General features: G+C 49.5%; 1 protein-coding gene across 3 annotated transcripts; it reads left to right on the top strand.

The window, feature by feature from the left end:
* Positions 1–5,066: 5,066 nt before the first annotated feature.
* On the top strand, positions 5,067–17,416 carry ZYX (zyxin). 3 transcript variants are annotated; one of them, XM_014253450.2, is made up of 10 exons: positions 5,067–5,336; positions 8,554–8,814; positions 12,343–12,542; positions 13,522–13,614; positions 13,916–14,422; positions 14,721–14,862; positions 14,949–15,118; positions 15,276–15,454; positions 15,709–15,829; positions 16,223–17,416. In XM_014253450.2, the coding sequence occupies exons 2-10, from the start codon at positions 8,565–8,567 to the stop codon at positions 16,331–16,333; spliced, it is 1,773 nt and encodes a 590-aa protein (XP_014108925.1). In that variant the 5' UTR covers positions 5,067–5,336; positions 8,554–8,564; the 3' UTR covers positions 16,334–17,416. The 3 variants fall into 3 exon arrangements, with proteins under 3 accessions (XP_014108925.1, XP_014108924.1, XP_005523868.1); XM_014253449.2 differs by lacking the exon at positions 5,067–5,336 and adding an exon at positions 8,001–8,101; XM_005523811.3 differs by lacking the exons at positions 5,067–5,336; positions 13,522–13,614 and adding an exon at positions 8,001–8,101.

Below are 17,416 nucleotides of genomic sequence, written 5' to 3' on the forward strand. Positions count from 1 at the left end.
TTAATATTACTGGGTCTGTAGCTCGGCATCTCTCTCCCTCCAGTACCAAGCAGCGGCAACAGATGCTTCCCTGGGAAACCACAACAGAATTTGTCCTGTACCACACAGGAGGAGGCTCAGGATGAGAACATGAGAACCTGCTTTTGTGTCTCAGCTTTGTCATAGGGAGGATGGGGAGAAGAACCCTTTTTCCAGGAAACAGCACCCTCCCCCTGACGCAGACACACACTGAAATTATTCCTGGGACTTTTTGTCTAAATCCACCGGGATGCAACACCCAGAAGTACCTACATCTGATTAAACACGTTTGTAGGAAGGAGCATGGCTTGTTTGTGCCATGCTTACAGCTCTACATAAGTGAAGAAAGGAGACTTCTACCATGGGAGCGTGATACTTGGGTGGAAAGAGGCTCGCAGCACACACAGGAACTCTTTAATTAACAGCCTGACAGATGTGTTTCTTTGACGGTTCTGACAAGCAGTAATATTTGCCACAGAACAGCCAAATACGTCAGGGCTTGTCTTGCTGGTGGCAAGGGGTGGGGCATACAGCTGAGGAAATGGTAAGGATGCCTTGGAATGTGGACATGGCAGCTTTCCGAGCAGAATGGGCTCTGGCGGCCATCCATACTCAGCCACACACATGGGCATGCCCCAGGAGCCATCTCACAGTTCTCCAGAGTTGCAGAACAGGTCATGCAGCACCTGAGGGAAGAGATATCCACTGGGACAACCTGCTTGCATCCTTTTTTTTTTGGGCACAGAGCCCAGCAGCAGAGAGCAGGAGCTGTGGGAGGGCTGTGGGAGGGGAAGGAAGCCTGCCAGTGAGCCAGCCCCGGGAGCCATGGAATTGCAGGCCACTGCCTGCTGAGAAGCAGCAGGAAACTTTGGTGAAAGGAGATAAGGAAACAGCAGTGGTAACTCATCTGGGAGCTGTACTTCCTGCCCCAGAGTCCCTGTCATGGCTCTGTCTAGGATAAAGACCTGCCAGCTTTGCTGGAAATGGAGCTTTTTCCTGGACAGACACCACCCCAGTGCCCTGTTCTGGCTGCCTGGCTGCTCTGATGGCCAGTCACATCCTGGCATGACCAAGGTCATACCACAGGGATACTTTGCTCCCTCATATGTGTATATGGCTGATTTGCCCCACTAAAAAAGTGTTTCATTACACAGCAAGGGTTTGGGTTGTTTTTTTTTCTTTTCTGAATAGGCTTTTGGCCTATTCTAGCTTTTTAGTCAGGACAATCTAACTGTGTGTGTGGGTAGAATGCCTTTTGAGTGTGTACATATGTGCACATGTAGCATGCAGTACCTTCACAGTGGGATTTGAGCACCTATGGTGGCCCTTTCCAGAGAGCACAGAGGCTCTCTGCAGCTGCTGAACAGCTCCCTTTCTTGAGGACACACTCTTCTGACGCGTGCTTTGCACAGCAGACTCGGTTTTGAAGAGAACCAGCAGAGAGATGCTATAGCTCTATGTCCTGGGTAGCTGGTCATTCAGGGACGTCTCCAGAACTCATGACCTTTGCAAATAGCGTTCCTGACTGCCTGCCAGATGCACAGAGGCAGGGAGATGACGAGGCTTGTAAGGACTGCTGTCTCATGAGGCTCTGGTATCCCCAGAACAGCTCTCTGTGTGTGGCACCAGCTGTCAACATGCATCCCACAATGGCACTAAGGCGCTCCAACTTGAAACTGCTGTTTGGGCAGAAAAAAGACAGTTCTGCACGTGACATGGCCTCCACAAGGGGTGTGAGCAGCAGCCTGGCAGGGGACAATCTGGGCCAGATGTTGTCTTTCACACAGAGAACACCCTGCTGAAGGGAGGGAGCAAGGAGCAATCCAGGAGAGGCTGTGCAGATCCTAGGAGACCTCATACTAAGGTGAATTACATAGAATCATAGAATTGTTCAGCTTGGAAAAGAAGTCTAAGGTCACTGAGTCCAACTGTAACATCTGTTGGCCCATGTGAATGCAGGCAATTTGCTGCAGGTGGCCCTGCCCTGGACAGTGCAGGCCTATCTACTTGGCCTGGAGACCAAAGCAGATCCATTATATATTCCCAACCCTTCCAGTTGGCCCAGATGTAGCATTTAATACAGCACAGGGAAAGCTGATTAAGTAGCAATTTAACATTAATCAATAAAACGTGGTTAGACTAAACAGGAGTTATGTGACTAAAGAAGCATCAGAGATTCAACACAGATATGAGTCAGAACTTTTCGTTCCTTAGGAAAAACATGGGCTCCTGCCTGGTGTCACTAATTGTTAACTAACTCACGCTGAGATAAAATGGCACTAAATTGATCTGTTGATATGGATGGAAATTATACAAATGCAGGCATTTTGCATTATTAACAAAAGTCAAGCACCCTGTCCAGATTTTGGATTGCTTTCCTCTGACCTTAAACACATATTTAACACAAAGCTTTGCATCTACACCTACCCTAAACCATACCTGGTTATCAAAAAAAGATTTTCTGCCCAATAAGTTTAATTCCCCAATAGTGTTCTTGCAAATAATTATTCCTTTTGTATTCAAGGACTTATTTTTTCTTCTTACATCTATTTTTATTTTCATTTTATAGGCACCTAACCAGTGCTAGCACATACCTAATCCCGGTGCAGTACATGAATTTGCCATACCACTTCTGTGGGGGTCTTATTCTTTATTTACTCCTTGCATTACATGACTGAATTGCCAGCAAAGATTCTCTATAACTGTCTCCATTAAAATTTAGTCTTCCTGAGATGGCTGCCTTGAACTCTCAGCATTTCTAAGCTTTGAGTTGATGGACAGCAGATAGCAGGGCTTGCTTCCTGTCACTTGCCTCAAAAGAGGCACCCAGCTAGAACTGCGTATTCTAAATCCCTCTAACACCTGCTTTGTAGTGGGTTGTCACTTCACCCATGGTGACAGTAGCATTCACACCACAATACACTCCAAAATACCGCATCACTTTTATTCATGGCATGGAACAGCCAAAGTGATTTATGCAGAGGACGGCTGCTAATTCCAGAAATAACAAGATCTGGCACGAGCCAAGTATACCTGCTGATCCATCTCTGTACCCAGGTAGCTAAATGCCTCTTCAGGACTAATATTTTGCTTCAGCTAATGAGTGTGACTGCAACTGTGTGCATCTCAAGGCTCTAATTTTCGTTTGCAGCAGAAAAATGCCTACACTTTCAAGCCAATAATTGCATGAAGGAAGACTGTTAGCATAAGGAGATTGTTATTTTCTTTCTGGAGGAATCAGAACTAACAGGGAAGTTAGTTAATCTTCATTTCCAATTACAAAGGCACAAACTTTAAATTCACTATGTGGCAAGCACAAAATCAGATTATTTCCCCCCTGTGTATTCTGATGTATTCTGATTTGAGAATTCTAGCTTTCACACGTGCAACCTACAAAACACTTGTTTTGTATTTGTTTCCTCATAGTGAGGAGTTCATACAAAATGTCTAAGAGGGCTGCTTTTCTTTTTGTTATTCCCACTTTCCTTGATCTGCCTTCATGAGCTTTTAACATCAACACACTGAGAAAATCAAACATGCAAGCATCTCGATTTATGGGGATGTGACCAGAAAGCATGAACGCATAGATTTTTTTTTTTATTTTTTTTTTCATATTCACTCTGCACTTTTTAAATCTCAGTCTGAGACATTCTTTGTTTTCTCTAAAGTCAGAGCTAACCCAGGGAACAGTGGCAGAGTTCTTTGACGTCAGGCTCATTGTGTAGGGTGCGTTGTGATGTTCTAGAATTTGGTTCGCAATTACGCAGTGAATTCTTTTTAGCTCTGCACTGACATCTTTACCTGAACAAGAGGGATGATTGTCTGCAGTAGAAATGCGACAGTGTTGAAGACCCATCACAGAGATACATTCTTTATCCTATATAATTGCTTTATGCATTAATCACGGGAGGTAGCGGAACTGATGCCATGCCTACAAAAGCAGCAGTAAACAGGATTATTTAGCACCAACAGAAGAGTTCTATGTCTCTAAGAAATTCAGAGCTATAGATCAGTGGTTCCAGCTGTGTAAGGAGTGAGACACTCACTGCTGGGCGTTGCTACGGGTGGCATTTATCAAATGGTACCTAACACTGAAAAACCTCAGAGAGACTTTTTCCAACTGTATCACCTGGTTAAATAAAAGACACAACCTCTTTGTACAAACTTTACGTGTAAAATTAAAGATTTGTTTACACTGGATTTAAACCCTGGACGAATCTCTTTGCACAGCTCTCTGATGTGAGTGTTCTGCAGTAGTGCAGACTGGGAGTGTCACCGGTGTGGTTTGTGGCTTACTCACTCACCTGCAAGTAAATTATCAGTACTGAAAGGTACCTGTGTTGATAGGTAAGTCTTTGGAGCAGACCAGCCCCAAGTCCCATGAGCATTACCAAATACAGTCATTCTCCAGGGAACTTGCAACATCAGGGGTATTAACCCCGATATTAAGGCCAGATTCCAAAGTCAAATACAACGATTGCACAAAGCACAGGAAATGTCTTTATTGGCGCTCCTCCTTCGTGAGGGGCTCTGAAGCGAGGCTGGGGAGAAGCAGCAAAGGCTGAGGTTGAAAATTACGTTCTGCTGGGCTGGGTCAGGCTGCCCCTGTTCTACAGCGGGCTGAGCCCCAAGCGAGCACTGGATAAAAATAAAAACGATGTGCAGCACTGGCAATCCAACAAAGCAATTCATGTGGATAGTGTTTGATATAAACCAGCTAATAGTGTTTGCCTTGCAGCCACTACAAGGAGAACAGGTCGCTTTTCTACACGGTGGAGTCATCTGATGTTTGCTTTAATTTCTGGCGGATCGGGGCAGCGTGAGTCAGATGCTCTCACAGCTGGCTCGGGCGGGGAGGAGGCCAGCAGGGACCCTGACTCACCAGAGCCGCCGCATTCCTTCCAAAAATCCAGCTCAGCGACTGGAAGCGAAACCACGGGCTGGGGGTAGCTCCAAGGTTAGGAGGGCGGGAGGAGGGCAGGCAGCGAGCCCGGCCCGGGGTGGGCGCCCAGGAAAAGCCCGACGGACGCGTCTCGCCGGCGCTCGCCCCCTCCCCGCCGGCAGAGCCCGGGGCCGCTGCCCCAGCAAGCCCCGGCCCCCGTTACCTCATTGCCACATTCCCCAGCGAGTGAGCTCAGCTGTGCCGCGGCCTCGCGCCTTTTATGGTCAAACAACTTTGCCTGGGCGAGGCTTTTTTCGCGAGTTGGGAGGAAGCGCCGGCGCTCGGCAGCTCCTGCGCCTCTCGCTGCTGCCGGCGGGCGGGCCGGGGCAGCCGAGCAGCCCCAGCGCCGGGGGTGCCATTTCCCGCTCCCCCAGAGGTGAGTCTCTTCGCTTAGCTTGGCGACAAAGCCATTGTCCCTCGCCCCCGGGGTGGCGCGGAGGAGGTGCGGGTTTCCTGCCGCTCCCTCCCGCACGGCCTCGGACACAGCCCTTCGCTCTTGGTGCTGGCCCCGCGGCGCGGGGGGTGCTTGACCCTCCAAAAGCAGATTCGGGTGTGTACGTATGTGTGTGTCCGGAGAGTTTTCTTTCCTTCCCAGTGGAATGGAGGCGACTCGGCGCTCCCGCACAGCCCCAGCAGCGGGGGAGAGGGAGGGGGTGCTGCCGGGCTCTGCTCGGGACAAGCTCTCTTTTGTGTGCGCCTGGATGGCCGAGACACCTCGCGAGCCTTTTTCCAGATGTGCTCGGAGAGGAATCTGGGGCCCTTTGTGCATGAAATTTGCCTAATTTATGAGTTTCTGTCTCCATGGGAGTGCCCTGAGAAAGTGCTTGCGAAGTCGTAGAACTTTCTAACGTTTTAAATATGTTTGCATAGCTTTTTGGAATTTTCCCCGGCTTTTCTTCCTTGCACAGCGAGGAGGCAAGCCCGGCATCTGCGGGAGAAGTTAGTAGCTCCGAATAACCCCCTCCCCCAGCCCGGCTGCTTTAAGGCTTTACCTTGCAGCTTGCATAGCTGATAGACTTTGCTCTCTTTGAAGCTTTGTAACTTCGGGGCAGGCTGGGAGAACCTTCTGGATGAAAAGAACCATAACTCCTGAATCCGTTTAATATGTTCTTAATGTTCTTGTTTGTTTGTGGGGACATTTTGTTTCGGTGGGGGGTTGGTTGGTTGTTGGTTTTTTGTGTTTTTTATTTTTTGTTCTCCTCTGACTCCCCTCAGTTGGGAGGAAGTTGGCCGATGGGGGAAGTACAGATAGGACGTGTGGAGCTATAGGGGCTCCCAGCGTGGCTGCTGCCAAACTGCTTTTACCAAGAGAAGTGAAAAATATCACTTGGCTCTCTGCTTCTTCAGGTTCCTCCTGCTTCTGCTACCCCGGGAAAGGAGCAGGGTTGTTGAAAGTGGTGTCATGGCATCAAAGAAGTGAAAGCTGTCTGGGTGCATTAACAGGTGGCAGACCCAGCACGGGACCTTCTGGGAGGTGACCCTCTTGCTGAAGGAGGTGTCCCTCGGTTCTGTCCTCATATTTCTTCCTGCTCTCAGGAAGAAACAGTGTATGAGGCAGCTAGGTATCCTGGCTGTGTCTTTCGGGGGCATCTTTCTTCATAGCTCCACTTGAGTCATCCTAAATGCTGTTACGGCAGGTAGAAAAATCTCTCCCCTCGGGGTAAATGTGAGGATGAGAAAGATTTGAGATTAGTTCTCTTGGCGTGACACTCCCTCTCCCACAGCTCTCGCAAACTGCGCCACAGGACCTGTGTGAGCTGTGTTTTTGCTGGGGCTTAGATGGCATTGGCAACGCCCCAGGGCTGGAGGGGGTGACTCTCTGCAAGGCCGAGCTTTCTCAGCCAGTTTGGTCTGTGTGTGGGTGGACTGATAACCAGAAGTGAGGATGAGCAGGGGCAGCTGCTGGGTGGAGACAGCCCTGAGCAGAGAGTGCCCTAAGTGGGACACAGCATACCGGGAAATGGGCTGCTTTGAGATAAGGGAGATAGCAGCTGCTGGTTCCAAAGCCAATGGGTTTGGGTGGGTTTTTTTTGCGAAGCAGCCGATGTCCCCAGACTGCGTGGTGACTAATCCTGTGATTAGAAGTGACAATTGTCACTGTAGTGTTCTGCTCATAGTGCTATCAAATCTGGTAAGTGGTTCATTGCAGCCTAGTGAAATAGTGGAGCATGAGGCGAAAGTCTCTAAAGAAAGGCTGGAGGTCTTTTTAACAGCTTCTGAAGTTTGGTGGGAACTGCAAAATGGAGGGAGTTGGTCAGTCCCTTCTGACTGGCAAAGTTTGGAGGAGTGAGGACAAACCTTGCTAATTACTCTTCTTCCTTGGCCCTTTCCCATTATGAATCCGGGGGAATGCTCAGCACAGCTTTTTTGGCTCCCGCTTATTGTTCCAACCTCGTTCTCCTTTTGAAACTCCCAGAATTGTCCAAGTGTATGCATCTGATCAGCACTGCACAAAGGGAAGGAAAAGCTCAGCAGCGTGGACTTTGTTTGTCTGTGTGACTTGGGGAAGCTGTGACAGGTTGCTGCTGTATCGTGCCACACTGCACCGGGTCGTGGGAGCGCTTAGAATGGGGCACGCAGGTCTTACCAGCAGCCAGGGGTTAATGGGGGGTGGGCGGATGTTTGTGGCACCAGGGCTGGCTGGCAGCAGCTGTTATTGTCCGTGGGAGAGGCTGGCAGCGCGGAAGGGCACTGATTCGGACATGCCAACGTGAAAAGCTGGCACGGAGCCCCTGTGCTGACGGCAGCCCTATTGTGCTGGGGTGTTAGGAGGCCTATGGGCATGCCAGGCTTTACAACAAAGCGTCTGGCTCCGTGGAGGCTCTGGCGCGGGTGAGCTTGCTGGCCTGGATCGCAGGACCGGCGGAGCCCTAGGGATGCGCCTGTCCTCGGGAGAGCCACCGCTCCCCGGACAGCCGGCATCCCGCGTTTGCCGGGGCGGTGCGGGGGAGGGAGGCAGGGAGGGAGGGGGCCAGCCCGGGGGGCGGCGGCATCCGGGGAGCGCTTCCTGGCGGGGGCGGAGCGGAGCGGGCGGCGGAGCCCGGCCGGGGCGGGCGGGAGGCACCGGCTGGCATCGCCCGGCTCCGGGAGAGCCTCTGCCGCCCTGCCGAGCGGGCCCCGGCGCCATGGAGGGGCCTGCAGGTAAAGGGTGGGCCGTGCCGGCGAGAGGGGGCATTGCTGATGCTGTCACAAGCTGGGCTCCAGAGGAGCCGGCTGGCGTGATAAAGGGGGGGAGGAAATGCTGGCTCCACTTCTGGGGGCATCCTTTGGGGTGCGGGGGATCACCCTCCTCCTGGTCACCAACGGTGCAGGGCTCCAGTGCAGTGAAAATCTGGGTTTTCTCTGTTGCGAGAACCCGTTTGTGGTTAATGCCATCCTGAGTTGAAATGGTGAAGTGTGATGGCTCATTCGAGCCGTCTGCAGTTTCTGTTCCTCCTTTTTCCTGTGCTGGTCTTGTGCACTGCTCGGGCACCTCAGCCTCTGGCCTGAGTTAAATTCCTGTATCCCTTTGTTTCACATGTTCTTCTCCATTCATTTCCACTCTGGCCCCAGGATGACTTCATATAGGTTTCCTCCCTCTTCTCTCCTGCCAGGTGCTGAGAAGATGGCCTCCCCAGGTGCCCCAGGGACCCGCATGACCTCCACAGTCAGCATCAACATTTCTACCCCCTCCTTCTACAACCCACAGAAGAAGTTTGCACCTGTGGTTGCCCCCAAACCCAAGGTGAACCCCTTCAAGGCTGGGGGTGCGTCAGAGTCGTCGCTGCCTCCACCTCCTGGTCCTGGTGCCCAGCGTGCTCAGATAGGGAAGGTGGGGGAGATTCCATTACCACCCACGTCCCTGCTGGCAGAAGGTAGGTGAAGGCTGGCATGGCAGATGTGAATATGCATTTCTGAATGCTCAGGGTGGGAGGTTTGTAGCTGGGCTACAAGCATGAGAACAGGGGCATAACTGCTATAAGGGATGGATATTCTTGCTGTGGAGGCTAGCAGGTTCCATAATGAGATAAATGGATTGGAAAGAGAGCTCAAAGTACATAGTATCTCCATTAGGAAAGGAGGGAAGAGTCTGTTCTGCACTGCACTGATGCTGGAGGAATGCAGTGGATTTTTCACAGTATTCCCTGGGTGCACAGTTGTGTAATTGCAGTCGAGTTCCTGGTCAGCGTTTCTGGGAGCAAGTATGTTGCAGAGAAGTTGACCCTGATAATGATGAATCACGCTGTTCTCCTTCTTGTCGATTGGTCCCAGCTCAAGTTGGTTATTTCTGACTGTCCTTCTCGTGGACTCTGCAATTGCCATCCTTGATGCTGGAAAAGAGAAGGGAGGAATAATCGCATGAAAAAATAGTGGCAACGATGACAAACAGGAAGTGAGACTTAGAGTTTAGTTTGTATGGCTTGTACAGTTTTGTACTTTTTCCTAGTGGTTTGGGTTGGGTTTTCCTGTGTAGAGTGACTTCTTGTTTCACTGTGGTTTTCTTATTTCTTTCTTTCTTTTTTTTTGTTTCCTGCAGTGGTAGAGTGGGTTTTTTTTTGTTCTGTTTTGTTGCTTGGTTGGTTTTGTCCTTTAAGGTTACTGGTTGTGTGACTTTGTAGTTTGAACTCATGATTAGCATGGGGCCAGCAGAAATTTCTGTAGGGACCCTTTGCTAACCCTTGATACTGCCTGTTTCCCCAAGGCTCTGTCAAGTAAAGGGTGTGCCTCAGTCAGGACACACATGTTCAGAGAGTGCCAACTGCTGGTTTAAATTCTTTTCTCTCACTGTTCAGCACAGACTGCAACACTGATGTTTTCCAGGTTAGTGGGCAGCTGACTTGATGGTAGCAAGGCTGGTCCTGTGCTTAGAGGAGAAAAATGATTAAGCCGTTTTTTTCCCCATTTCTCAAGTCACAAGGACATGCTGGTGCTTCTGCCTCCTAAAATTGTACCAGCTAACTCTGATGACCTATTTCTTGTATGTTGTTGGCTGGAATCTTTTGTCTGTGGAAACCAAGGTCCCATCTTAGGACTTGTCATTTTCTGCTGTAGTTGTCTGGATTAGGGATGTGCCTGTCAGAAGGTCTCAAACTGACACAAACATTACCTGAGGTAGACAGATGGATGTTAAAAATTATTTTTCAATATACAATATGAGTGGAGCGTTAGGTGTTGCTTGCTGTGCTTCTCCTATTGTTGAAGTGGGCATTATGGAGTAACTAGAAAGAAACACTAGCAGAAGAACCATTTGTCCTAAGCTGCTGTGTCATCATTGGATAAGGGCTGCCAGCAAGACATCTGAAGTATGGATGAGCCACCAAAACTCAGTCATGAGAGAAATGTGTCTGATTTGATCCTTCTCTGGTGCATTTCTTCAGTCCTTCTGTGCCTTTCTTGTACACTCCTCAAACAAAATGTGGTGTGATACAGAGCTGTTGGACTCCTGGTCTTAAATGATAGGATAGCTAAGTTAGTATTGCTGTAGGAATGTTATATTTAGTATTGATTATTCTGTAAATCTAGTATAACAACTTCGTGGGGAACTTTCTTGTCCTGTGAATAATTCATAACACAGGCTTTTAGTGCATCTGAAACAATGTGACAACAGATAAGGGTTTTGTTTCTTATGGTTTCAGTGAACCAAAAGGCAAGCGTGTACACGCTTGATCCAAAACTGTAATTTCAAATTTATTACTCCATCCCCCCAGCAGAATTTCTGCAGCACAAGAGGGCTTGGAGGAGGTGTTGCATACCAGGGCAGTTTATGCATTCCACGGACTAATAAGATTTTGGCTTTCAGATTTTTAAAAGGGCAGTATTGTCTCCCTTAGGTTACAGATGAGAAGTCCTTATAAAGCCTGTTGACAACAGCTGGATAGAAAGATGAGACAATTTGATTTCTGCTGTTAAAATTTGTGCTTGGAGTAGCTGGAGTGGAAAGTTTGGTCTTCTACCCTACTGCTCATTTGGGCTAGCTGGGAAGAGAGGAGGGTGTCTGGAAGAAGGCATGTGGAAGCTACTCCTCATCATCTTCAATGTTCTTTGCTGTGGACACTCTACATGGTGAAGGGGAGTCACGTTTATTTTTCTGTGTTGTAAATAGAAAATGGTTGGTTTTGGCTGTTCTGCATCTTTGGCAAATATGAATAGGTGGAAGCAATGGGATTTTCTAGAAAACTGAGGTGCTCTGGTGCTTTCAATTTGCCTAAAAGGTTTTGGAAAATTCCTTGTGTTCTAATGTGTACTGGGTGTGAAGACATATTAGCCTCAAAAATCAAAGCTGGTTTTATCCCCCAGAAAAACAAAGCCATTTCAAAGATTCTTCACACACAAGGGGTAATTGGTCCAGCTTGCTTTTTTTCCACCCCACTTGTTTCTTGTAGTGCTTACAATGCTGCTGTGAGATGCCAGCTTACTTTCATGTGAAAACACAGGCTCTCCAGGGTCTTGAGTTGTCCACTGGCATTCCATGTATGCTACCCTGTGTTGAGTAATCTGAGCCAGCTACTGGCAAGAGAAGGGTGTGCTGGAGACACATAGCGAGACACGTTTCCCAAATATACAACAACTCTGCCCAGTGACTAATAGCAGCAGCTACTGAGGAAAGATTAAATGACTGTGAAAAGCTTTGGACAAGGTTAAAAACAGCCTGTGGAGTTCAGCTGTCCTTGATGGGCACTGAGCTCCTGAGAGTACAGGGAGACCAATGTGCACTCACTGCCCAGAACGCTGGTGGAATCCTGGGCTGTGTCAAGAGGGGTGTGACCAGCAGATGGGGGAGGGATTCTGCCTCTCTGCTCCACTCTTGTGAGACCTCACCTGGAATGCAGCATCTGGCTCTGGGATCCTCAGCACAAGAAAGATGTGGACTCAGAGTGAATCCAGAGGAGACCATGAAGATGATCCGAGGGCAGAAGCACCTCTTTTAGGAAGACAGGCCAAGAGAGCTGAGGTTTGTCAGCCTAGAGAAGAGAAAGCTCTGGGGAGAGCTCACTGTGGCCTTCTGCTACCTTAAGGGGGTTATAAAAAGGAGGGAGATGGAGATTTTATGTGTACAGACAGTAAAAGGACAAGGGTTTTAAAATGGAAGAGGGCTGGTTTAGATTAGATGTCAGGAAGAAATTCTTTTCTCGGGGTGGTGAAGCCCTGGAGCAGGTTGCCCAGAAAGGTGGATGCCCCATTTCTGGAAGTGTTTAAGGTCGTGTTGGATGGGGCCGTGAGCATCCTGAGTAGCATGCTTTGCCCATGCCAGTGAGGTTCAAACTAGATATTCTTTAAGGGCTCTTCCATCCCAAACCATTCTGTGATTCTATGGTCCTGCTTGCTGCAATACCTTCAAGAACCCTCCTGGCTAGGAGTAAGAAATAATCTGAAGTCGCTTTTATTCCCATTCTTCCCCATAGACCTGCCGCTGCCACCTCCTCCTCCACCTGGGGAGGATGCAAGCTTCTCCTCAAACTGTGCATTTCCACCACCCCCACCACCCTTTGAAGAACCTTTTCCACCAGCCCCAGAAGAAGCTTTTCCTTCTCCTCCTTCTCCGCCTCCTCCTCCTCCACCAATGTTTGACGAAGGACCTGTGAGCAAGGTTCCTGCCCCACAGGTGAGTGAGGTCCGAGGGACTGTTGTTTCTGTGTGAGTTGGGACAGCTTCTCGCTACTGTCTGAGCTCAGCAGCGGAAAGCCCTGAGAGCTGGGAAAGCAGGAAATGCTACCAGCCCATGGACCAGCACAGGTTAGGGTCAGCTGGCTGGGCTGCAGCTCTTTGGGGAAGCACCTGGGGTTCCCCAAAGGAACAGTGGACAGTGAGTTGAATGCAAGCCAGCAAAGCACCCTTGTGGCAGTAAAGGCCAGCCACACGCTGGGCACACCTGGGAGAGGACAAGGATGGTGAATACTCCTCCCTTCTGTGCTAGTGAGGCTGCATCTTGGAGGACTGTATCTAGTCGGGCTCTTCAGTATAATAACCCCTCTGGAATACTGAAGGAGATGCAATCCAGTGAAAGGTCATAGCAGCCTTTGGGGGCTGGAGCAGAAGAGGCTGCCAAGGCAGGGGTCTGACTGGAGTCTGCAATACCTAAAGGAGGGCTGGAGAGAAGATAGATTCTTCTTACTTGGGCACAACAGGAGACAATGGACTGAAGTTGTGGCAAGGGAAATTCCTCTTGGACAGAAGAAAGCCCTGTTCCACTCCAGGGGTGGCTCATTGCTGGCATGTGTGCCTAGAAAGACTGGGGAACCTGCATCATTGGAATGTTGTGAAATCATCTGGACAGGGCCCTGAGCAATCTGATGTTGCTCAGGAATTAGCCCTGCTGTGAGCAGAGTGTTGGACTACAGACATCCAGATGTCTTTCCCTACCTAAATCTGAGACCTAACTTGGGCTGTGCATTTTTCCACTGTTTATAGACCTTTGCGTCCTGTTCATCCTCACCAGCTTTTTATCCATTCAAAGCAAGGAGTAGATCTGTACCACAGTCCAAAGTATCAAAATACGCTATTGTAAGGGAATGATAGACCCATTTCTCTGGCTGTTCCTGTAACATGCTCTGCTCCCTTTTTCCTCATGGATGGTGGTGTAGGTACGTGGCAAGATGAGCAGCGTTGATCTTGAGATTGACTCACTGTCTGTAATGTTGGATGACATGGAGAAGAATGACCCCTTCAAATCCCGGGTGAGCTGTCCAGAATGTTGCAGGTGGAAGAAGAGATGACTGGTTTGCTGAACAGAGGTAGTGAGGACGATGCTGCTGAAGGTTAAAATGTCTGGATAAACCATAGCACGGAAGTGTTGGTGAAGGACCGGACAGCGTGCATCTTGCAACTTGTCAGTACTGCTGAATATGTCACAGTGCGGAAACTCCTCACCTTCTGTGTCTGGGAGAGCTGCTGGCTGACTCACTGCTGTAGGTGGCATATTTTCTCTTCCACCTTGCTGATACCTGCCTGTTTTCTCTCTGCTGCTTCTCTTTACAGATAACTCCAGGATCCACAGGCTCTCTGGAGAAGCCATTGGCCCCAAAAGCCCCTGTGGAAATACCATCTGCACCCAAAGATACTCCTCCTTCCTTTCCTCCCAAGTTCACACCAAAGCCAAGTGGAAGCTCATCTTTCAAGCCCTCTGGGGTGGATCTGAACCCCACCCCAACCCCATGGGCAGCCCCACAGCAACGCAAAGAGCCCCAAGCACCAGCTCCTCCACCCCCCTCTCTCCCTTCTGCTCAGCCCACCCCTAAGTTCACCCCATCGCCTGCTGCTGGCTCTCCTAAGTCTGTGTCCAAATCGGGTGACAGTGTTCCAGTGGCTCCCTCAAATTCTACAAGATACCCTACCTCCCTTCAGACTCAGTTCACAGCCCCTTCACCTTCAGGCCCCTCCTCTCGACCACAGCACCCCAGTTTCACCTATGCCCAGCAGAGGGAAAGACCCCAAGTGCAGGAGAAGCCACGCCCAACAGAACAGCCTGCTGCTGCAAAAGACACGGTAAGAGAAAGAGCCATGGGAGCTTGAGTCTTTGGACAGGCACATTTGGAGTGGAGTTGGGAGACTGAGGGCAGATCTACCCCAGGCCATGGGAGTCTGTTACCCATCTGAAAGAGAGATATAACTGTAGAGATAGTGGTGGAGGACTTCATGTAAAGGTGGAAAGAATCAAGCACAGTGGATGGCAGATTGTTCCTAGTAAACAAAGAGGCCTGTAAAGGCATGAGAAATAGGTTTATTAGGGACAGGGTGGGAGGGAGTCTGTCCTTTGGGGATTGAATGTTTCCTCTTCCTGCAGCATAGACCCACAGGTTCCAGTGCAGATCCACCTAGGGGGAATTCCTGCCTGACAATGAAGGAGGTAGAAGAGCTGGAGAAGTTGACCCAGAAACTAATGAAGGATATGGAGCATCCACCCCCAGCAGAGGCTGCAACTTCTGGTGCGTTCCCTTAATGGACAGCAGTGAGATTAAAACTCCTGGTGGGCTTTTCATCTCTCCTGATCCCTTTCCTCTTCCACTGACAGAGCTCTGTGGCTTCTGCCGGAAGCCGCTGTCACGAACCCAGCCAGCTGTGAGGGCCCTGGATCGCCTCTTCCATGTGGAATGCTTCACCTGCTTCAAATGTGAGAAGCAGCTGCAGGGGCAGCAGTTCTACAATGTGGATGAGAAGCCCTTCTGCGAGGACTGCTATGCTGTGAGTCACTGGGCTGAAAGCTGATGGAGAGAACTGAGCTCACTGTGGTTGTTCTCTCTTGCTTTCCCTTCCTCCTTCCACCTTTACTTTCTGTGGTGTAGCCTCAGAGGGGTGGGAGATTGGATTCATGTGCCTTACATGTTTTCTTTGGGCTCAGAGCACCTTGGAGAAGTGCAGTGTCTGCAAGCAGACCATCACAGACCGGATGCTGAAGGCCACTGGTAACTCATACCATCCCCAGTGCTTCACCTGCGTGATGTGCCATACCCCTCTGGAGGGGACCTCTTTTATTGTGGACCAGTCCAACCAGCCTCACTGTGTGGATGACTACCACAGGTATGGAGAGAGCACATGCATGTGGTGTGTGAGAGAAGGCAGATTCCCTGCTTCTTTTTGCTACAGTATGGTGGTTGGGTTGCCCATGTCATCTGTCAGATGTGAAGTTAAAAATGAGTCAGCAAAGTATTAAGATGTCTTTCCACCTAAACATTTATTATCCCTCGGCTGCTAATGCCATTGACGAACACTGAGAATCCTGCCTTGAATGTCACCACAGTGGTCATGGTCTCCTCCATGGTTCTGTGTTGCAGGAAGTATGCTCCACGCTGCTCAGTCTGTAGTGAACCTATCATGCCAGAGCCTGGAAAGGATGAGACTGTGCGTGTTGTTGCGTTGGAGAAAAATTTCCACATGAAATGTTACAAGTGTGAGGTAAGCCTGGTGGCCCCACCCCGACCATGTCTCCCGTGCCCAGCAAGTGGGCGCCTTTGTTATCTGCTGACCAAACACTGAAGTTGTTTAGAATGAATCTGGAGTGTTTTTGAAGCATGTTCAGAAAAAGATTAGGCATTCATAGGCATGAACACAGGCACTGTGCAGGATAGTTGCATTCTCTAACACACCAATACATCAGCTGTGTATAGTAGGGGAACTTGCTGGGGTTGCTCTCCCTTCAAAAGAGCATGTCCCATTAGCACCACTAGGGACAGAGCAGAGGGCTGTGATGGATCATCCTGACCCCGTGGGGCATTTCTTACGTCCTTGGATGCCTTCACCCTGTTCTTTGCCATCACTGATCTCCCTCCCTCTTCTTTTCCTGTTAAGGACTGTGGGAAGCCCTTGTCCATTGAAGCAGATGAGAATGGGTGCTTTCCTCTGGATGGGCACGTGCTGTGTATCAAGTGTCACACCGTCCGTGCAAAAACGGCGCGCTGAGGAGCTCGGAGGGGGCATTCCCTTGAGACCCCGCACTCAATACTCCCCTCCCTGCCATTGTCCTACCCCTCTGCCTGACAGGGCAGACTGCTACCAATGGAGACTATGCCAGCGCAGTTTTTCACTCACGTAGGATTCACTGCTCCTAGACTTCACTCTGCACACCCACCAAGAAAGGACCTCTTCTCCTGTCACTGCTTCCTGGCCACAGTGTATTCCAGGCTGGGGGCTGTGATCAAGGTGAGTGCACAATCGCTGTTCCCTCAAGACTCTGGAGGAGAAAGATCAGACCTCCACCACCGCCTGGTGGAAGAAGGAAGAAAGACCTGGTGGCAGGTGCTGGGAAGGGCTGAGAGCATTCTTCAGTTCCATGGAATCAAGAACAATGATTTAACTTGAGAAGGTGGAAGCCTGTATCTCGGCACCACTTCTGTCTTTTGTTTTGTATCTTGTGACATCTCATTATCAGGATGTTTTACTCTGCCTGCTCCCTCACCTGGGTTAGAGTGTGGAGGCAGAAAGTAGTGGGAATCTGTTACTGTTGCTGGAAAAAGCTAACCTGCTATAGCTTTTCTGTTTCTAATGGATTTTACTGATTAACTGTCTTGTCATTTTTTTTCCTTAGCCAGATTAAACTGGCAGTGTTTGAAATACTACTTCGTTTCTGAGTTTGGAAACTTTTTTTTTTTAAAAAAAAATCTTTTTCCCCTTCCCAAGATGAATTGTTTCCCAGTGCGGTTTCTGGACAGCCAGGCTGGGAACCAGAGTAGCAAAGCAGTCCAAAGAATGCATGTTTACAAATAAAGACCGTCATAAGGACGGGCAGCACATGGTGAGGAGGCGTCTCAGTGCGTGGATGAGGATTCAGCAGACTGAGGAACGTCTCCTGTTCCAGTAGGGTTTCTTTCACTGCTGTCAGTGAAAGCTGCAGTGTATTTGCAATGTACTGTCTGGCTCCAAGTGTTAGTGCACTGAGCCCCATTTCCTGGACTAGAAACTGTCTCAAACTGAACCAACCCTTTAAATAACAACACTGTCCAACCACTGTTTGCATTCAATAAAATGTGTGGTTTTTTCCATTAA

This window comes from Pseudopodoces humilis, chromosome 2, assembly GCF_049639895.1.
Source record: "Pseudopodoces humilis isolate 2021_Gansu_Grassland_sample_001 chromosome 2, ASM4963989v1, whole genome shotgun sequence".
NCBI lineage: Eukaryota > Metazoa > Chordata > Aves > Passeriformes > Paridae > Pseudopodoces > Pseudopodoces humilis.

Coding starts and splice junctions, on each gene's coding strand:
- ZYX (XM_014253449.2), top strand. Junction 8,815..12,342: donor CACGTCCCTGCTGGCAGAAG/GTAGGTGAAGGC, acceptor TCTTCCCCATAG/ACCTGCCGCTGCCACCTCCT. Junction 12,543..13,521: donor GCAAGGTTCCTGCCCCACAG/GTGAGTGAGGTC, acceptor ATGGTGGTGTAG/GTACGTGGCAAGATGAGCAG.